Source organism: Archocentrus centrarchus, chromosome 16 (assembly GCF_007364275.1).
Source record: "Archocentrus centrarchus isolate MPI-CPG fArcCen1 chromosome 16, fArcCen1, whole genome shotgun sequence".
NCBI lineage: Eukaryota > Metazoa > Chordata > Actinopteri > Cichliformes > Cichlidae > Archocentrus > Archocentrus centrarchus.
This window is the reverse complement of record NC_044361.1, coordinates 17298932-17321812: the sequence shown is the minus strand read 5'-3', so window position 1 is coordinate 17321812 and position 22881 is coordinate 17298932. Positions and strand designations below refer to the sequence as shown.

Sequence of the window (22881 nt, the reverse complement as noted above, 5' to 3'; positions counted from 1 at the left end):
CGAAGTTGCATAATTGTGCCTGGAATGCCATGCCCTGTTAAATGTTATGACTGTCATAATAACAGAGATCCACACGTGAAGTCTGCCAGACTGGCATGTTGGGAAAAAAGACAGGCTGACTGTGCACAGCATACAAACCCCCTGGGAATAATACAGACATCTAGTGATTTATATGTCAGTTCTTTTTTTTTAATGACATAGTATTAAAGAGTAGTGATTTATGAGACTCTTTTCATTTCACATAGAAACTCAGACTTGTTTCAGGTTATAGCTTACACTTTCCGATATGCTTCGTAATGATCCTACAATAACTTTCCCAGAATTTCATGTGCCAGTATCTTTCTTTCTGAATTCTTGTCTGTAGGTAATAGTCGCAGTCTTTGTGCTTCACACATTATTTATTCAGTGATGGCACCACCAGGGACTCTGACATAGATACTTTTCAGTGCAAATTCTTCATAAGCAAAGCCAGCCCTGTGGTTAATGCTTTCTTCCAACCAGTAAAACTGCAACGTGGTAAGGATGACGGTTTGGGGCGGGGTGTGTGTAAAAGAGCAGAAACAAAACTATGGAATTTAGCAAGAGCATGTTGCACTGTTGAGGCCTTAATCTGACCTACACCGAATACTAACACAAAGGTATCTTGTGTCCTTGCCACAGGGGTAAGTAATATAGAAGTACAGTTGTATGGTGGCCCTGTTATGAGAATACTGTTGCTTAAGGGGCAACAGTAAACATCTGTGGTGATTTGATGCAATATCTGTTACACAAGGTGACCAGAATATTTCAAGAAAAAAAAAATGACAGTTGTTCTTTTTACCTATCATATTTCTGCATTTTCTAACCCAGCCACAAGGGGGGCCACAAGCCAGTGTAATCCTAGTAACGGTCCCAAGAGCTGAGTCAGGAACAGCATCTGGTGTAAAATCTTTGCCAAGTCAAACATGCGGATCATTGATAAAGAATTCTGATGTGTAGTGAGAGTAGGGAACAGGTGGAAGAGAGTCTGGAGAGGTGGTGGTATGCACTGGAGAGAAGAGGAAAGAAGATGAGTAGAAGCAAGACACAATGAGAGAGAATGAGAGGGAGGCAGGCAGAAATGTGAAGATGCAAGGAGTAGAGGTAGTGAAGGTGAATGAGTTTAAATACCTGGGGTCAACCAGTCCAAAGTAACAGACAAGAGAGGTGAAGAAGGGAGTGCAGGCAGGGTGGAGCCGGTGGGCACGAGTGTCGGTGGTGATTTGTGACAGAAGGGTAGCAGCAAGAGTGAAAGGAAAGGTTTACAAGATGTAATGAGACCTGCTATGATGTATGGTTTGGACATGGTGGCACTGACAAAAGGACAGAAAGCAGAGCTGGAGGTGGCAGAGTTGAAAATGCTTCATTTCATTGAGGGTGACCAGGAAAGACCAGATTAGAAATGAGTTTATCAGAGGGAGAGGTCAGGTTGAGTGATTTGGAGACAGAGTTAGTGAATCAAGGCTGAGATTTGGAGGTATGGTGGATATACTGGGTGAAGGATGTTACAGATGGAGCTGCCAGGCAGGAGGAAAAGATTAGGGATGGGGTGAGATCGAGGCAGATGATTCAGTGTGGCGACCCCTAAAGGAAGAAGAAGAAAAAGATTTTTCTGTTTTTTTATTCTTTTGTATTCATTAAAACATGAATCCATAAAGACTACATGCACTAAAATTTAGAATTTTTATATCCATTTCTTATGTCTGTATGTGTTTTACAGTGCAGATCTACAAAGCAGCTTACGTGAAACTGGAGAAAGCAGATGAAGAGAACGAAGAGAACAGGAAGATGGGGGAAAAACATAAAAGCAGCAAGTGATTAACATTTACCTTTTTTTTTAATAACATTTTGAGTATTTTCATCAGTAAAAGTTCTAATATAAAGTTGTTTCTCATCACCTTAAACTGCAAGAATCTGACTTTGGATACACGGGTATCCTGTTGTATCCTGTTGTAGAATCAAGGATGGAGTCACAGCTATCAGGGCTGCATTTCACAGCTCACTGTATCACAGAATGTAAACAAAAGTTTGATGACAAATATGTATTCATGTTATTTACTATGTATCAAAAATATATAAATAATTGCACCACTTTGTAAAATGCTTTTTTGTATTTATTTTTAAAACAATATGTCTGCAAAAGGCCTGTAATTGTGGCATACTCATGTTTCTTTTATCTTGGTTGCTACTGTGTGTTTTATATACAATATTCAGAAATGCTTGATGTCACAACAGTCACAGCCATTAAGTTGTGCCAGGGAATGGCTGTGACATACAACAATAATCCAGCTGATGCTGAGCCCACCATTGTGACGAGAGTCACTGCTGTGTTTTTACTGCTCTGTTTGTTTCCCTGTGTGTGTGTGTGTGTGTGTGTGTGTGTGTGTGTGTGTGTGTGTGTGTGTGTGTGTGTGTGTGTGTGTGTGTGTGTGTGTGTGTGTGTGTGTGTGTGTGTCTGCTCCAAGAAGAGACCAGCAAAACGGTGGACTCTCACACTGAGCTGCAGAGAAAGTAGTTTCACAGGGAGGGACTCACATGTGCTAACATGCGCTCAGTGCTTGCAAAAGGGCAACACACATGGGTGGAGGGTGAATAAATTCCCTCTTTATAACTTTATGCTGCAAATAGTTGCCATTTAATTTTCAAAATCTTATGCAAGCTTGTTTATTTGCTGTTTCAAATTTGTTTCATAATACACATCTTTTTTTGTATAGGAGGTTGGCAATCTTGTATATCAATATATATACTGTATATGTGCACTTCATCTCTTAAGAAGTAAGGGCAACAAATACTACATTAAATGCATGTATTCATGCAATATGTAAAACTCTGGAGGAATATGACCAGCACTGAGATCACTCCTTGTGAAGACTTTCACTTTTATCAGCACAACATGGATTATCAATGAATATTGCATTGTTTTGAGAAAAATCTAGTTAAAATAATATAAAGAATTTTAATGGCTACTCAAGAGACTCGTGAAAATATGAAGCTATACTTTTCATATGAGAATACCAGCAGCGCTCAAAGGTACAGAACCAAGTGCCTCTTCGTCTGCATTTAGAGAGTGAAGAGGGAAGAGAGGTAATTATTTTTCCCTCCACAACTGCATGGTAAAACACTTTAAATAGTTTAGAGTTGAGTGGCTCGCTGCAGTGTGCTGTGATAATGATAGCGGTGACTTTAGATGAAAAATGTCTTACTTCTGCCAATTAGATTTGAGTTTGATCTGAGGTGGCTTTCAACTCATAGGGCAGGGGAACCCTTAAGCTTACTTTTACAATATGCTCATCGACCACTTCTTTATTCTCACAGGGCCGGTCTGACCCAAGATGATAGAAACCAGTTCAGTATAGTTTTATCTCCATGACTCCAGTTGTAAATGTGACGATATGAACAAGTTCACAGTACAGTACCAAATAGGAAGTAATCTGTAATAATAGGTTTTTAATTAAATGTTGCATAAATTCATGATAAAAGGATGCCATAAATATCAATGGCACCCATGGCTATTCCTCCAGTTATGATTTCATTTAAATGCGAAAATGTAATCATAACTGTTTATGAGTGAAAAGATCAAATTTTAAGATACTTTATCTCACATAGGAGTTGCTGCAACAGGCTGCCTCTCACCACAGCGCTGTGGCAACACAACACACAGTTGTATGGTAAAGGTTCTTTAGATATTTAAGTCATGCTTCCCCTTTTGCAACTCCACTGCTTTGGCTAATGAACAGAAATAAATCTTTTTATATACAAGACAGCCCATTTTCACCCAGCGTAGAACATGTAAAATACCAGAGCAGGGTTAACACATTTTCAGGGATGAATTTTCAGGCCTGTCTATTTGTGTATGTGGTTACTAACCCCAGCTACCCTGGTCAGAACACCCCCCACCACCACCTCACCCAGTTACCCACCATAGTTTCCATCAGCAGTTTATCACACTTCCTTTCCTTGTGCTCAACGTCCCCCCCCAGTCTGTCTGCCAGACAGGAAAATCAAAGACTTTGGGACTATCATTACAGTCCAAATGGTATATTGCAATATACAACATGCCCATGATATATGACATAAAAGTTTTATAAGTATGAATCAGGAGATATGTAAAAGTAGAGTTTTCCTTTAACAACTATCACACAAATTATACTTTGGACAAATTAAAGTTTCAAGTCAAAATGTCAATATAAATCCAACAATTCAGAGTTGAAAGGTAAATAAAATAATTTTACTTAAATATCTGTGTGTGTGTTTTTTTTTTGTATGTTTTTTTTTTTCTGGCTAAAAATGCAATGGAAGTGCTGTTTTAAAAAGAACATAATAAATAATTAAGCTGATTATTCAATAGTATTATAAAGGATCAGTTTAATAAAAAGTAAAATAATTTCATTAGATACTTAGGAAGTCTGTCAGTCAGAAAATAATTCAGCTTTGCCTTCATCTGTGTCCTCATTCATGCAAGCTGCTATTTGAGACAGGAATTGTGCTTTAAACATATATTTGGTTTGATAAACATATGAGAAATAGCAGTCTTACTAAATGTACTTAAAGCACACGATTCATTGCATGCAAGTTGAATTGCTCTCCTTGCTTCACAGCCTGACATCAAAATATAAAAAAAGTTAAAGTAGGGCAAATGCTATATTTAACCTATCAGATGAGTTCATTCAAAGATTGAAATACTAGAGTTTTAGTACACATTTATGTTTTGTTGTTCAACCTCTCCCACTACTTAATTGCAAAAATAATTATCAGCACATCTTTTCAACTTTTGAAAAAGGGTTCAGATTAAAGGATTATGAGATACACAATTAAGGAAAAGTAATTTCAACTGTAGGTGTGTAATGGTATAACTGCTATGTCTTAATTATTTGGACCTTTGAGATACCTATGTGGTGGAATGCCACTCTACATATATCTTCTTCCACTTGTTAGCTGCCATGACTGTTTTGTTTTCCCTCTTATGTACCTCAGCCAGGATGTGCACAAGGCTGCCAGCCGTTAACCCCACAAAGGAAGTGTGCAGGAAATGAGATCAGCCTTAAAGAGAGGTAACGCCTAAGCCTGAACCACTGACACCAGACCAATAACTGTCACTCATTGCACCTGATGCAGAGATACTAAAAATGCACTGAATAACAGGAAAGACAGAATACACTATTATAGGATGGAACATAACAGACATGGTGGACACAGCAGAGCCATCAAAGAGAAAAGCAAATAATGTAAAAGAAAACTAGAACTGAACTTTAATAAAAGAAATAGGAAAGTAACGGATTAGCATACAGTAGAAAATACAACACAAACAGATCAAATATAGTGCAACAAAACAGAGAAAAGTGAAATAAGAATGCAGAAAATTACAGCTTTTTACCATTGCACAAAATGCTGCAGCTGAAGTACTGACAGGGACTAGACAGAGAGAGCACATTTCTCCCATACTGGCTTCTCTTCATTGGCTCCCTGTTAAATCCTGAATCAAATTTAAAATCCTTTTTGCATTATCCTAAAGACCTCATAGTACAGTATCACCCCGATTGAGCACTTCTTTCTCAGGCTGCGGTCTTCCTTGTGGTTCCTAGGGTATTTCAGAGTAGAATGGGAGGCAGAGCCTTCAGCTTTCAGGCCCTTCTTCTGTGGAACCAGCTCCCAGCTTTTATTCAGGAGACAGACACCCTCTCTATTTTTAAGATTAGGCTTAAAAATTTCCTTTCTGATAAAACTAGTACAGTAATTAGGACTGGATCAGCTGATTCTGAACCCCCCCTTAGTTATGCTGCGATAGGTCAAGGCTGTTGGGGGGGCTGTTGTTGTGACTTGTTGCTATATAAATCAAATTTAACTGAATTGAATTACAAGTTCTTTTGAAGAAAATGTTGCATTTAAAATTAGGCTGAATCTATGTGTAGCAAACAGTACATTGTTGCTTTTCGTTTCACATGCAATAGAATAGAATAGAATAGATATAGACCCAAAGCATTACAGTCAAGACCAGACTAAAAATGAAACAGCCCCAAGCTGCACAGTAGTCAGAAGACATTACTCATATTAACTGTCAGGTGTGTTATATTGGGAAATGTTATATTGGGGAAGTATATGATGTTTCAGTAACTGAAAATACCAGCGTTGGGCCTAATTCAGTGCAACATCGTGACTGCTGCTACTGCCTATACGCATTTTTCGTTACCATGATGAAAAACACATTTTGTAACTTCACTGAGGAAACCAGGCCAACACATGTGGTGTGTGCATATGTTGTGCATATGCATACGCTGATCTCAGCATGCATATAAGCAGCAAGACTTCTACATTCTTTAAGAAGGAAAACAAAAACATTTAAAGTTTTTATTCATTGAAAGCACAGGCAGGAAGAATGATGAAACGTTTACAGTACCAGCTATCACCTACATCCAAGAATAAAAACCTTTTCATATGAATACACACAACACTTGTCTTTGAGGCACAAAACACAACTGCAGCTGGCTGAAACCTGGCTTGTTATGGTAAGTTCATTTTGTATTTCATGACTTTTTGCGATGCTATAAAATCCCGAATAAATTTGTCTTTTTTTAAAATAGCAAAACAAATACAGATGCACTCTCTGGTTGCACTTTTCTGCCAGCTAAATATACCAGTGACACTGCAGCTGTCAATCACTTTATTATTTGCATTGGGCTTTGTTACTTAGTCACTTGAACTCCTCAGTGATCTGTATGCTCAACAGTTTAGTGACACGTAATATTTGTTGAATATTTGCTTTTATATAAAAGCTGCTATTTTTGATTCAAAGATAGCAGATAAGTAATGTATGCATGACCCTTTACTCAAATAAAATAAGGTCCATTTTGTACTTAAGAGCCATTAAAAGTACTTAGTAAAATTTAGAAATGTTAATCTCTGTCTCCAGATGGGAGGCTTTGTCAGACAGACACTTACCTCAATGAAAAATGGCCAAATCCAGTAGGAGTTCTGATTAATAATAGGATAACAGAAATAATACTAATGTTTCATAGCTGTGAACTGTTGACCTGCCCTAAAAATATAATTAACATATGGTGATATTAGATTCTTTGTAACACATCACATGATTGAATGAGTGACTGATGAAGTGGGTAAATATATGAACAAATAAATGAATAGGTAATGAAATGATTAATTATTTAATTAGTTAAGCAAACCAAAGCAAGCATCAGACACTAACAATGCTCAAAAGCATCATTAGCATTACCTGCATAATCACACCCTTGCACAAAATGTCACACAGTTTTAGCACAATTTTATACCTATTTATGTAATTTTAATCATGCATACCTAAATAGCACTCTGCATACTTAGTATGCAGTTCTCAGAAAACATACAGAACAATATGGGCACACTGAAACCTTGGTTCTTAAGAGACTATCGGTATATGCCATTCTTTATAAATTTCATATATGGAAATAATCCCCCTTGTTGTCAGAGTAAGTGGATATTGATTTAAGGCACACCGGCTTACATCCTACAATTTACATTTAGAAACACCCGTGCTAGTGTAGAATCACTGACAGTAAGATTTCTCAAGTGACTAAAACCAAGGTTACAATGTTATCAAACATCCTTGGTTATATCAAGACTTAATCTCCACTGAAAAATCCGCCTCAGCCCCCGTACACATCAATCAGATAGAAAGGTTGCTGGAAGAGAGTAAGGAAGAAGAAGCATAGAGCAAATTTGAGGACCATGGGTGTGCTAGGGCATTGCATCCCAGAGGCAGACTCAACAGTATGATTCTCTGGAAGCAAATAAGTATAATATTGCCTCTGTGACACCAGCAATCCACTGCTGTGGGTTTGCAACAGTTCTTGACATGATGTCTGCTGCCATGCATTACTGTCCTGCATAAGTATGGCCACGACTAAGCATAAGCTGGGTATCGTGAAGCATGCATGCTTAAAGTTTTTGGCGGAAAACCAGTGTCCTGCACTAAAGGCCTGCCCCACCTCATTACCGTCAACATTCCCCAAATATTTTTTTGTGTGTCCTGAGGTCTCAAACAAGACTCCCTTTTCACATTTAGAAACCAAAAACTGAGGCTTCCCTCTCATGAAGGGTTCAAAAACAGAGGTGCACAGAGAAGAGGATAAAGTCTAAAGAGGTTAAAGATTAGAACAACTTTATTGTTTGACCAATGTATTTTGGCTTGTGGTGGTCATCAGGGTCATCATGATGAAATGCAGTGGTCAAACAATAAACCTGTTCCAATTAGTTACAAGCGTTGCTGGGTCTGTAACTTCTCATAAAGGTGATTTTTGAAGCCTTTGTTGAAGCAGGTTGTCTCATTGAGATCGAGGTCTCTTTTTCGACTGAGTGTTTACAAGAGACAAATCCAATTTAGGAAGACAGGAAGACAGCAATAATACAGACACATCATACATGTCCAGGACTTAGAAAAGCATGTTCAAGAGTAACTGCAGATGCATAAATCTAACCTTTTAAAACCTTCCAACAAAAGAAAGGATATAGCTTTATAGTTTTTTGTAGCCGATTCCATTTGTAGGCAGCATATTATTTTAAATGCAGTCTTACCAAGTGCAGTGTAAATAAGAGGTGCAGCTAATTTTAAACTTTCTTGCAACCTGACACTGAAAGTGCTGGTTACATTTAATCAAAGAGCCGAGGTAACCAGACAATTTTTCTAAATATACACCATGCAGTGCTGCTTTCTTCTGTTACCTTCTTATTTTAACGCTACCCTATTTTACCACTTTGTCATATAACAAGGTGAGAAAGAGAACCATCACCTTTGATAAACTGCAGAATCAAGAGGCTTCAGGGTGCGTGGAGATTCACATAAACAAGATGTGATGACAACATGATGATGCTTTTTTTTTTCCTTTCTTTTAAATAAGTGAGTTATATGCTACAAACTATATATATGTCATTATCCTTAGCCAAATGTTCAAATCTTATTTGTCTTTCATGAAACATTCAAATATTGGTGTCCTGGACAGTTCTAGGGCTGCAGGTGAATAATATTTTGACTCATGATATGCTGATAAGATGAGAGGCTCTGTAGCTCCATGGATTGGGAAACAGTATTCTCAGAATGGTGTTAACAAGTAGATGACTCTCTGCAGTTTTATAAACAGGCCATCCATAACCCTGTAATACCTGCTAGGGCAGGTGACATCACCAAGAAAGGAGCAGGAGACAGAAACTAGTCAAGTGAGGGCTTGCTCCACCAGAGGGAGCAAACCACAGGCAATGTGCTACTTGTTGTGCATGTCAAAAAAATTCCTCTAATTCTCAGTAAATTATAAAGTCAGGCAGAGGAGGTTCCTCCAGTGTGAGGCATACCTCTGCACTCTCCTTAAAAGGAAAGGCAGTCTCCACAAGTTTTTTTTTTTTTTCAACACAACTCAAAAAAGCTTTTATTTAGAGGAGAAAACAGTCACTGCATTTACATCCTTCTCATGTTTTTCCTGTGTTTCAGTTGTAGAGTGGCAGTATGTGGTGGACTGTGGTAGACGGGACCCCGAGCACTTTTCTCTTCCTTGTGTGGTCTTTGCCATCTTTCTAATTTACCCTGGGAAACCTGAAACAGCGCAAGCATGATTGTGGATTATTCACCTGGACAGTATTGCATGCTGATCTCCCAAACGCTGCACACACTTATCATGACCATCTTCAAATAGCACAAAAATAGCACAAGGATGTCCCTAGTGGCTTGCCATACTTTGTCTGCTATTACTCTTGTACAGACAGGGACCAGCAGCAAACAGGAACCACTCACCTCTTTGTCTGCTGCTAACATAACTAGCATTGTGGAATTAGTTTGCCTAAAAGCTGGACAGCCCATCTTACTCAGAAAACCATATATTAATATCTTATCAAGGCTATTTATGTGTCTTAAAATAGAGGGAATTCACCTCTTGTCGAGCAACTTAGTCTACCGTCAACAATGACTTTCTGTGAGTGTGATTTTTGATGATTGCAAGCAATAGGCTACACCTCAGGGGCAAACAGGCATCTAACTACCTGAGGATTGTAGGTTCCTTTGTCCTGATTTTGCTTATACTCTCATACAATGGAAGGAGAGAGATGTTGGCTTTGCCTGGCTGGAATAAGGTTGTTTCACTTTGTTCTAACTGACTTATAATGTCTATACTCCAACATAAGTCCCACACTATATGTAAGTTCACAAAAACGCAAGCAATGCAGTTGAAAAAGGAATCACATCCACCATGGTGATAAACAGAAAGAGAAATCCAGAGCAAGAGAAACAATCCTGGATTGCTCACAGATATTTTACCAGTAAAACATGACTGTGCAAATGTAAAGAAATGTCCACATGGTTCTGACAGATAGACCATCCACCTATACATGCGATATGACGCACAGCTGAGATAGTCTACTACAAACAATAAATCATTACAAAATGACAAAGGATATTTTCTATAAATCCCTAAAAAGCTATTATCTGTGCCTTATTATATGTATACAGTATATGTGTTTACATAAAATATGCCTTCTAAATGTCATTTGGACTGCAGACTCTACTGTTTCATTTGTTCTAGGAAACAAGGGCAAACTAATTTAGCAAAACAGAGTTGGCTGGCTGATGCAACACAGTGAAATTTTAGGAGCAATCATGCACAATGAACCACTTCTGTCAGACCACCTATTGAGCTGCATGTGTGTGCATGTGCATGTGTGTGTACAAATCAGTGTCAATATTTTTGTGTACTGTATGTGTGTAAGTGTGCACCTGTCACTAATGTACATAAGAAATTCATGTCTCCTCTGTTCTTCACTCCTACAGTGCAGCCTGAAGGCAATTTTCATCACTACCTCATGCAACTGCAAGTATCAGTTGTGGCCTTTTCCTACTATCTTGCTGAAGTTTTGGCTATAGGTGCTATGATCCTGAAATCACTCCACTTGACATGTAATTTGAACTGAAATCTATAATAAGTCTGCTCTGAATAGTGCCACTCCTGTGGCTCATTTATTACTGTTCTAAGTGAAAAGCTCCACTGCTATTATATCATCCATCCATCCATCCATCCATCCATCCATCCATCCATCCATCCATCCATCCATCCATCCATCCATCCATCCATCCATCCATCCATCCAGGCATCTCTGCTTCAAATACCCCCAGATAAGAGTCAAGAGGCTTGGAACTGACTCAGGGTCACATTTAAGAACACTGGGTCGTTTATTTTTAAAAGTGCAGGGTTATATCTGGAAAGGGATGTATTCTAATCTAAACTGCAATCTTTGTAAATTCTACCAAAGTAGTTTGGTACCCAAATCTCACCAAACAGCAACTGCAAGTGTGGCACACCCAAAATGTATGGCCACTTTTGTGTTAATCTGTTAATTTCATTTATTTAATTTGCTTACCTGTGATTTCCAGCGACAAAGACTCAAAATATTTTTGGGAAACATGACCAATATTTGTGCTGATTTATTGGGCAACATGGACTATACAGAAGGACAGTAAAATTGGAGCAACACCTCAGGTGGAACTGTTGATTCCAGGGAAGATGCACCCCGGTTGCTTTAGGGGGGGTGAATTTCCGCCCGCTAAACAGATGCAATCTGGAAGGCAAACCGAGTGCACTGCGTCTTCATTGCTCCTGAATGTTACCTGTATTTGCAGGTTAGTACTTGGTTAAAAATGATACCACTGTCTGTCATTTGGAGAAAATGTTATTCTGCATGCTACGTTTGTAAAGTTGCATTGTTTTACACTTGTGAGCAGCAGTTTGGAGACCTGCAGCAGCCTCAGCTAGGGGACAGGCTCTGCAGGCCGCTGGCAAATACGTCACGGTAACGTTACGGTATTGTGGGTCGTATGCCCCGAGTGTGGTCTTGCAGGAGTGTCACTGCAGGTTTATTTGTTTTACATGATGAATATTTGTACTCCTACACACCTTACTGTTTAGAATAGAAATGTTTAAGATGTTTTGGCACTTTAAGTTTGAATGAGTATGAATGCCTCACATGTTATACGGGACTGTTTTATTTTCACAATGCTGTTAAGAATGTGTGATTAATTGCTTAGTTTCAGTATCCAGAACAGATACAGTGTCTACCGTAAATTGGAACAGCTAAAAGCATTGTTTTAAATACAGTTGAGAATGACTGTAAGGTGCACTATAGACATGTAGTAGCTTTCCATTGCTTATGCAAGGGCAACTGTGTACTGTTATTCCACCTGCACAGAGAGGTTGTACATTGGAGATAGTGGAGTGTTGATGTGTGAACACATCTACTTCTATGTTTATAACTGTTGGAAATATGGACATATGTGAGTTGTAAAGACACTGGAACTGAAAGAAAGTAATGCATACATGAATGTTGTTAATGTTTATGGAAATCTGAATCAGATGCAATCTGGAAGGCAAACCGAGTGCACTGCGTCTTCATTGCTCCTGAATGTTACCTGTATTTGCAGGGATTTCATTTTTGTTATGGTGGCACCATCCCTGGGGCCCGTAACAAATTGTGGGGGCTCGTCCGGGATCCACTTCCAATAGACTCGTCGACGGAAGAGGGTCCAGAGATATCAGAACCATCAGGCCAACGCGAGGTGACGTTGCTGTAGCCAAGACGACAGCTGGTGAGTGTCCGTGAGGGGAAGCCAAGATTCAGGCGAGGATCTTCGTTCTGCCAAGGGAACTGCACTGCTGTGTCTCACCAGTGGAAGCACATCATGTCAACAGCACGCAAGGAGCTGGTTTGGAGCATCAAAAAGAACCTGTATAGGCTTTCAGGTGGGGAAGCCTACCAGCTAGCAAGAGACATTGCAACTGACTATCCAGGTGATGAGTTAGAACCCACTGATGAAGAAGGTTGTGTGGAATGCATTATTAAATATATGCAGTCTGATGCCTTGTTACAATCTGAAGATGAAGGAATGAGTCAGCTGCTAGTGTTAAATGATATGTTGTGCAGCATAATTGAAAATCGTGATTTGCTTAACATAGTGCATAAGGTTGCACAGTCACAGGACAATGTTAATGTACCCGCTAAGACAGTAGAGTGCACCACACTCACACATGCTGCCTCCCATCAGTCACCACCAGTTACTGATGCTCTACAGCACACTGACTTTGGTGCACAGACACCCAACACCAATCAAAGCTTAACCCAGGCTAGAATCACACGAGGTGAGCTGGGTAAGCAGCCACAGCAGTTTGGAACTTGGAGTAACCCACAACCCAGTGAGGTGCACAGTACACATGACACAGCATCACGTGCTACATTATGTCATACTCCATCACATGTAGCCAGTGAGAGGATGGTTTCCATAAAGGACCTCTCTTACCTCCAGCGGAGGGAATTTAAGGTACACGGTGGACAGATTGGGGACCACAACTCTGACATAACTTACAGCAGCATGTGCAAACAGATTGATGAAGGAATCAGAGAGGGTTTTACAGATGCTGAGGTAATCCGAGGTGTACTGAGGATAGTGAAGCCAGGTGTCTTCAAGGACATGCTCATCAACAAAGAGGAAATCACCATCAGTGAAATCAAGAGCTTCCTCCGATCACACTTGGGCGAAAAGGCCAGTACTGAATTGTTCCAAGAACTAATGTGTGCAAAACAGAATGACCAAGAAACCCCCCAACAGTTTCTGTACCGTATGATTGGGCTCAAACAGAAGATCCTTTTCCAGTCAAAACAGGCCAGTACAGACATTCGCTATGACCGCAGGACTATTCAGGGAGTATTTCTTCACAGCATCTATCAGGGTTTGTGCGCAAAGCACACTGACATCAGACAACAGCTGAGACCGCTTCTCTCAAACAGCGAAGTCGCCGATGAGGAGATTCTCAGCCAGGTTACAAAAATGATGAGTGATGAAAATGAACATCAGCGTAGGCTAGGCCATGCTCCCCGTCAAAAAACAACACATGCACACAGTATCCAAGTGGAAGAAAGAGAGGGGACCGTAGACCAGGGTGGTAGTGAGATGATACAGCAGCTCAGTGTACAAGTAGAGGCTTTAGCTAACATGGTCGCAACTCTAATGGACCAACAGACAGCAACCCACTCAAAAGCTGTACCTACCCAAACAGCAGACCAAGACAAGTTGCATACCACCCAGCCTCTTGCTCACCAAGCACCCACTCCTCCACCAAGTCAGCCCTCTGTTGTGAGGAGAGGTAAAATATTCAGCTGCACCAACTGCATGCAGCAAGGCTCAGAGAACTGTAACCACTGTTTTTTGTGTGGGGACCCCGGGCATAGAGCAGTTGGCTGTCTGAAAAGACCCAAACAGTCGGGAAACGGGAGTCGGTCTCTGTTGAGGGACAGACAGAGGCCATTCCACAGTCTCAGTCCCGCTCAGTAATGGCCACCCACAAACAGAGACATCGGAATGGAAAGAAACATAGCAAAAAAACAAGACATTCATGCCCTCTTAAGACACAAGCTGCTAGTAACAGTACAGTGCGCACAGTGCCACTAATTGGTAGAAAGAGTCTGATTAATTGTTTTCTCAATGGCTTTGCTGTCTCAGTACTATTTGATACTGGTTCACAAGTAAGCATCATTGATAGAGCCTGGAAAGAGGCATTCATCCCTCAAAATGCAGTAAGGCCTCTACAAGAGCTCCTGGAGCCTGGGGAACGCTTTGACTTGTGTGCAGCAAATGGCCAGTCCATCCCATATGATGGGTGGGTGGAGCTAGCAGTCAATCTCCCAGGGAATGTTGACCCCAACCTCACAATGGAAGTCCCCTTCCTTGTTAGCCAGATCCCGCTTCCCCAGCCACTACTGGGAGCCAATGTTCTCCAGGGGATGGTAAATAACCAGCAAACTGATGCAGACGCACAAACTATGATCCTTAGCCTCCTCAGCAAAGCCCTAGGAGTAGAGGAAGAGCAGGCTAGGGCCATGGTCAACTTCATCAGTGTTCAGAAAGAGCCAAATTACAGTATGGCTGCCATTCGAGTAGGTAGGGAAAATATCAATCTCCCACCTGGTAAAACGGTGCGTGTGCGATGTAAAGTACCACCTACCTTTGACATTTCCAATCCTGTGGTCCTGTATGAACCACCGGAAGAGAGTTCCATCCTCGAACAGCTTAGTGTTGGAGAGGGTCTACTAGAAATCAGTGATAGCCGACAACCATTTGTTAAAGTGCCAATCTCTAACCACACTAAGCAGGAAATCATCCTGCCAAAAAGGTCTCAACTTGGCTCCATCCAGCATGTAGTCAAGATTCTCGAACTAGGCAAGCAGAATGTGCAATGTGGGAGGCCATCACCAGCCGGTGTAGTAACGGCTGAAGTTAATGTTGCTTCCCCTAGCACTCCCCCTAATGACCTGTGGCAACCACCGGTTGACCTCAGTCACCTCAGTTCAGACCAACGAGAAATAGTTGAGAAAGTACTTTATGAGGAGTCAACTGTATTTGCTCGGGACAGCAGTGACATTGGCTGTATTCCCTCTCTCCAGATGTCAGTTAGACTCAGAGACGAAACCCCTGTCCAAAAGGCTTATGCGTCAATCCCAAAGCCATTGTATAGGGAAGTCAAAGAGTATATCCAGGAGCTGCTGGTGAAAGGCTGGATTATTAAATCACACTCACCATATGCTGCACCTATTGTTTGTGTGAGGAAGAAAGATGGATCATTGCGCCTCTGCATTGATTACAGGCTCCTCAACAAAAAGACTGTGCCAGATCGGCACCCTCTTCCCCGCATCCAGGACCTGATTGACTCACTGGGGGGCTATAGATGGTTTTCCATCTTAGACCAGGGCAAAGCTTACCACCAGGGCTTCATCGCTGAGGGGTCCAGACATCTGACTGCATTCACAACCCCATGGGGTTTGTATGAATGGGTTAGGATCCCTTTTGGCCTGTCTAACGCGCCAGCAGCCTTCCAAAGAAGTATGGAGGAAATGCTGGATACACTCAGAGATGAGTGCTGCATCCCGTATTTGGATGATGTACTCTGTTTCTCCAGGTCTTTTGAGGAGCATGTTGAGGTCCTGCGGCGTGTACTCCAAGCTCTGAAACAACATGGGGTTAAACTCAGGCCTGAGAAATGTGAGCTACTCCGCAAGGAGGTCAGGTATGTTGGCCGCCTGGTGTCTGCAGATGGGGTGAGGGTAGACCCAAAAGATCTTGAAGCTGTACAGGCACTGAAGCAGAAAACCCCACAAACAGTAGGTGATGTCAGGCGACTGCTGGGTTTTCTGAGTTATTACCCGCGCTTATGTACAGGACTTTTCCCGTATAGCCAGGCCACTCTATGGACTACTCCAGACAAAACCTAGTCCACCGCTGACCAAGCCAAAAAGAGGGAAAATGAAGGGGCCTCAGCTTCCTTCACGGACTTTAGTAGAATGGGATGACCAGCACCAAGAGGTTCTGGAGCACCTCATAGATATTCTAACAAACCCACCGGTGCTGGCCTACCCAGACTTTGACCACCCGTTCATACTGCACACAGATGCCTCTCAACAGGGCCTCGGGGCAGTACTATACCAAAACCAGGATGGTAAGATGAGGGTGATAGGTTATGGGTCCCGTACCCTGACTCCAGCTGAACAGAATTACCACCTCCACAGTGGGAAACTGGAGTTCTTGGCCTTGAAGTGGGCCATATGTGACAAGTTTGTAGATTACTTGTACTATGCACCCCACTTCATTGTATTCACAGATAACAACCCCCTCACTTACGTTATGAGTACGGCCAAGCTCAATGCCGTGGGACATCGCTGGGTGGGGCAGCTTGCTGATTTCCACTTTGAAATTAGGTATCGGCCCGGCAAACAGAACATTGATGCAGACACCCTTTCCCGCTGTCCACTTGATATCAATGTCTTTATGGATCAGTGCTCAGAAAGACTATCAGAAGAAGTAGTGTGTGCCACTTGGGAGGGAACTAGGACAGCCAAACAAGGGGATGTAGCTTGGGTAGCAGCCCTCAATATCACGTCACAAAAACAAATACACTCAAACATAGAGCCACTTTCAGTAATCAGTCACAAAGAACTTGCAAAGGAACAGCATAAAGATCCTGTAATAGGTAAAATCTTAGAGTTAAAGGAGAAAAACAGAGAACTAACTGATGAGGTACGTAGGACACTTGACAAGCCCACAAGAAAACTGACACGGGAATGGAGCAGGTTGCAGGTGGAGGACGGCCTTCTTTATAGGAAGACTCCCGGGCGACGACAGTTTGTCCTGCCTGCCATCTACAAGCCAACTATCCTCTCACACCTGCATGACAGTATGGGACATGTTGGGGTGGAAAGAGTCCTTGGCCTAGTAAGAGACCGCTTTTATTGGCCTTTTATGAAAAGAGAGGTTGAGGAATACATCACCAGAAGATGTCGCTGCATAAAGCAAAAAAAGCCAGCATTGCCTGACAAAGCACCCATGGGAAGCCTTACATCAAGCTCACCCCTAGAGCTTGTGTGCATTGACTTCCTGCACCTTGAGACCAGCCGAGGTGGGTACGAATACATATTGGTTGTAGTCGACCACTTCACCAGATTTGCACAGGCGTATCCCACCAGAAACAAGGCTGGAAAGACAGCTGCAGACCGAATCTTCAGTGATTTCATCCTGCGATTTGGGTACCCAGCTAAGCTCCATCATGATCAGGGCCGGGAGTTCGAGAATGAGTTGTTCAAGACACTCAGACAGCTGTCTGGTGTAAATCATTCCAGAACTTCCCCATACCATCCTCAGGGCAACCCCGCAGAAAGATTCAATCGAACTCTGCTACAGATGCTCAGGACACTGGGTGAGAAAGAGAGAGAAAACTGGAAAGATCACCTGGCTTACGTCGTTCATGCATATAACTGCACCAAACATGAGTCAACAGGGTTCTCTCCATATTACCTTCTGTATGGCCGCCATCCACGTCTGCCTATTGACGTTCTCTTTGGATTGGTAACTGAGGATGAGACATGCACTCAAAGTGAATATGCAAAAAGATGGAAAGAGAAAATGATTGAGGCATACAAGATAGCCAGCACTAACAGCCAACATTCAAGTGCAAAAGGAAAGCGCTATTATGACAAACGGAACAGAGGTGTGACTCTGCAGCCCGGGGACAGGGTTCTTGTTCGCAACCTTTCAGAAAGGGGAGGTCCATGCAAACTGAAACCATACTGGGAGAAAGCCATTTACATTGTCAGGGAGCAGGTTGGGGATAACCCAGTCTATAAAGTCAGTCCTGAGAAGAAGGGTCACCCCACTCGTACCCTCCATAGAAACTTGTTACTCCAAGTTAATGATCTGCCAACAGACCTAACTGAGTCTGCCATGCTTGATAAGCCTCAAAAGAGGAAAGGAAGGTCAAACCCACCCCTGGAAACTGTCGAACAAAGACAGAACAGTGACACAAGTGATTCCGAGATGGATGGGGAGGCACCCCGTTACTGGCTACGGGTACCAAGAGAACAAGTGCAGGCCAATTTGGACATGTATGGGCAGGATACCACAAGCAGGCTACAGAGTACCATTGAGACACATGGAGATCTATTGGAGGAGCACACCCCTGTGGAATCTGAGTCTGAAAGCGTGAACGTAGGAGAGATAGAGCAAGAGAAGGAAAATGAGATTTTGCTCTCTGCTGAGGAGCCCCAACTTGACGAAGCACAGCAGGTGCTTCAGACAAACAACTCAAGGGGAAATACTCAAGAGTGTCAACCAGACTTCCAGCCTCAGCCAAGGAGATCTACAAGGGAGAGGCGACCTGGCCAGATGCTGACCTACTCTTCCCTTGGTCAGCCAACTTATCAGCCACGTTTGGTTGTTGGCTCCATAGGAGTACAGCCGATATTTCACATGTGCCAGTACCCACAATCTTACTGGTATTCAGTCCAACCCACTCACACCATACCTGTCACCTACTCACCAATTAATCATTGTATCCACTGTTGTTAAGGTCGAGAAAGACATCTGACAGGTTTTGTTCATGCGATACTGTTATAAATTTGTAATGTGTGTTTATATGTATCATATAGGAGTTGAAACCTGGTTCAAGAGGTAAAAGGAATTTGGACTATTAACAGCAAGTGTCAGGAGCCACTTTTGTTTGTTGGGGAGCGTGTGGCACACCCAAAATGTATGGCCACTTTTGTGTTAATCTGTTAATTTCATTTATTTAATTTGCTTACCTGTGATTTCCAGCGACAAAGACTCAAAATATTTTTGGGAAACATGACCAATATTTGTGCTGATTTATTGGGCAACATGGACTATACAGAAGGACAGTAAAATTGGAGCAACACCTCAGGTGGAACTGTTGATTCCAGGGAAGATGCACCCCGGTTGCTTTAGGGGGGTGAATTTCCGCCCGCTAAACAGATGCAATCTGGAAGGCAAACCGAGTGCACTGCGTCTTCATTGCTCCTGAATGTTACCTGTATTTGCAGGTTAGTACTTGGTTAAAAATGATACCACTGTCTGTCATTTGGAGAAAATGTTATTCTGCATGCTACGTTTGTAAAGTTGCATTGTTTTACACTTGTGAGCAGCAGTTTGGAGACCTGCAGCAGCCTCAGCTAGGGGACAGGCTCTGCAGGCCGCTGGCAAATACGTCACGGTAACGTTACGGTATTGTGGGTCGTATGCCCCGAGTGTGGTCTTGCAGGAGTGTCACTGCAGGTTTATTTGTTTTACATGATGAATATTTGTACTCCTACACACCTTACTGTTTAGAATAGAAATGTTTAAGATGTTTTGGCACTTTAAGTTTGAATGAGTATGAATGCCTCACATGTTATACGGGACTGTTTTATTTTCACAATGCTGTTAAGAATGTGTGATTAATTGCTTAGTTTCAGTATCCAGAACAGATACAGTGTCTACCGTAAATTGGAACAGCTAAAAGCATTGTTTTAAATACAGTTGAGAATGACTGTAAGGTGCACTATAGACATGTAGTAGCTTTCCATTGCTTATGCAAGGGCAACTGTGTACTGTTATTCCACCTGCACAGAGAGGTTGTACATTGGAGATAGTGGAGTGTTGATGTGTGAACACATCTACTTCTATGTTTATAACTGTTGGAAATATGGACATATGTGAGTTGTAAAGACACTGGAACTGAAAGAAAGTAATGCATACATGAATGTTGTTAATGTTTATGGAAATCTGAATCAGATGCAATCTGGAAGGCAAACCGAGTGCACTGCGTCTTCATTGCTCCTGAATGTTACCTGTATTTGCAGGGATTTCATTTTTGTTATGGTGGCACCATCCCTGGGGCCCGTAACACAAGTAAAAGTACACAAAAAAACACATAGTTCCCAAATGAGAGGAGCTGAAACTGAGCATAGAAAAAAAAATATAACACAAATGGTTTGTCTGCATATGAAAGAACAATTGCATGCATCCTAAGTTGAGTTATGGGTTGCATCTACAGGATCACCAAATCACCAATGCTGCTTATAAAAATGTTCATCTTTTGGGCCTGTCTTTATTATACAGCTATAAGTTCATTCTTCAGTTTTATGTGACATTATAGTATGTTATTAGTTTGAATAGCAGTAACTAGCAGATAAGTGTATCTGTGTGATGCACCCAAAAGTTTATAAATGTAGTTGGCTAACAAATATACTAGGATTACCTGATAAATTTGCACTCCATCTCCAAATATGATAACATCTGGCTCCAAAACACCAAAATGGCAGTGGTGGCAAAAATGCTATTTTGAGGCATCAATGTATACACACACATATAAAACCTCTGTTAACCTTTTATATATAGCCTTTGTTAACATTTACTTAACATTACTGTCACTGGAACAATAGGTCGGGGGTTTAAAGCTCAGCCAGGGCATGCATCCAGTAGGGGTCCCCAGGCTAGACCCCCAATGCTACTCAAGCCGACCTTGGACAATGAGCGAGAGATATATGATTGAAGCCATACCGGCTCGGACATCACCTGGATTAACAAGGTCTGCATCACGTGTTGAGGAAGCAGGGCATACTGATGATAAGTGGGCTACTGGGACATAGATAATGGGCAAAAAATTGACAGGCGATGAGAATTGGGAACTGTTGGAATGCTACTACACATGAAGAGGATGTGGGACCTATGGGTTCTTCGACACCCATCATCCAGATTGACATTGAAACAACTAGCAGCTCATTGCTCCAACATCCACAAGAAGCAACTGCTATCGCAACTAGAAAACAACATGGTACAGCACAATTATAAGGTAAGGGGGAGCCAGGATGACAGGTCAGGGGGGAGATTATCATCATCCCCACACTCCGAGATCAGGTACCAAGCCCCAGTAACACCTGGTACATTGAATGCCAGAGTAGCTAGCCTGAAAGATAAGATCATTGCTAAGCTGAAAACCTGGATCCCCCAAGCCAATTAAGACTACATGAAATACCCTCTGAAAGTCTACTGGAAGATGCAAATGCAGCACTACAGAAAATCCCTACTTCAACCATCACTGAAACCAATCAGCTGAGTTATACCACAGCAGCAGTGATCCTTGAGATGCTTGGCTATAAGATGTACAGTCACAAGGAGCAGTACCCTCCATTGAAAAGACAGCTAGAGGCTAAGATCAAGGCAGCACAGAGGGAAGTTAGCCAGCTATCAGGGCTGCAGAAAGGTGTGATGAAAAAAGGGGTGCCTAAGAAGTACAACAAGCTGTCCATACCTGTGGCCTTAGAAACTGCCAAGCAATGACTCACATCTTTGGCTAACCACTGAGGTATACCAGAGGGATAGAAGCCAGGAGAATAAACCAGATGTTCTCCACTGAATCATCCAAGGTGTACTTTCAGTGGCAGGGGAACAATATAAAAACAGCACCCCAACCAAAGTTAGAGACAGAGCAATACTGGAAGAGCATATGGGAGAAGGATGCAACACACAACACCAATGCTCAGTGGCTAGCGGTTCTTAGAGCAGACCAGAGCAACCTTCCTGAACAGGCTCCAGTAACCATCACAGGGGCAGACATCCAAGTAAGAGTCTCTAATATGAAGAGCTGTTTTAACGATCAGCTGCTACAGCCACCATGTTGTAAGCATAAACTATCACGTTTTTAGTGCAACAACAGGGAGTGACATCATCTTGCTGGGAACTGTAGTATTTTTCTTGAATGCCTTTCATAGCTCTACTGGAGCTAAAAACTAATGTTTGACTATGGCTTTCCGAATACAAGTAGGACTGCAAATATCAATTATTTTAGTAATTGAGTATTTTATTGATTACTCCATCCATTAATCAAGTAATCGGATAAGAAATAATTTTTTGTATCTTCATATTTTAACTTCCATACTTTTTCTCTGTGTGAAACAAATAGCAGTGGATGGAGCAGCTACAAAGTTCTTTTTTCTTCATGCTGCTGATCAGGTGGTTGATGAAGGACCTCCAGCTGTTTTCCAGTATAGGTTAGAAGGTAGTTACAGGAACAAGCCCTGCTGCTTCCTTTCGCTCCACCTGAGCTCACCGTCTCAGTAAACGCTCCGCCTCTTTGCACCTGGGAAAAGCTAAGATGCAGGAGCCTCAAGCTTCCAGGCCTCTGGCAGATGACCCGAGCTTGGAGGACAAAGGCGAGTAGGGAATTTATATATATATATATATATATATATATATATATATATATATATATATATATATATATATATATATATATATATATATATATATATGTGTGTGTGTGTGTGTGTGTATATACACACACACACACACACACACACACACACACACACACACACACACACACACACACACACAAACGAGAGACTAGTTATGGTAAGACAACTATGTGAAACAGCAATGTTGAATTAGAAATTTAATAAGAATAATAAATTTCAGAAAAACAAAGTTATTTACTTTTAGAGCTCCTTCAATTCAATTCAATT

At 41.6% G+C, this 22881-nt stretch overlaps 1 protein-coding gene and 1 long non-coding RNA gene across 3 annotated transcripts in view; both read left to right on the top strand.

Moving 5' to 3' along the window:
* LOC115794617 (uncharacterized) overlaps positions 1-4148 on the top strand; it is a 99163-nt gene extending 95015 nt beyond the window's left edge. For both annotated transcript variants that reach the window (XR_004021183.1, XR_004021182.1), the window contains one exon: positions 1739-4148. This is a non-coding gene — a long non-coding RNA (uncharacterized LOC115794617). The remainder of the gene's footprint in view (positions 1-1738) is intronic.
* A 7434-nt stretch (positions 4149-11582) lies between these two features.
* Positions 11583-15098, top strand: LOC115794735 (uncharacterized). Its single transcript, XM_030750377.1, has 2 exons — positions 11583-11665; positions 12464-15098. The coding sequence occupies exon 2, from the start codon at positions 12722-12724 to the stop codon at positions 14366-14368; it is 1647 nt and encodes a 548-aa protein (XP_030606237.1). The 5' UTR covers positions 11583-11665; positions 12464-12721; the 3' UTR covers positions 14369-15098.
* Positions 15099-22881: the final 7783 nt, after the last annotated feature.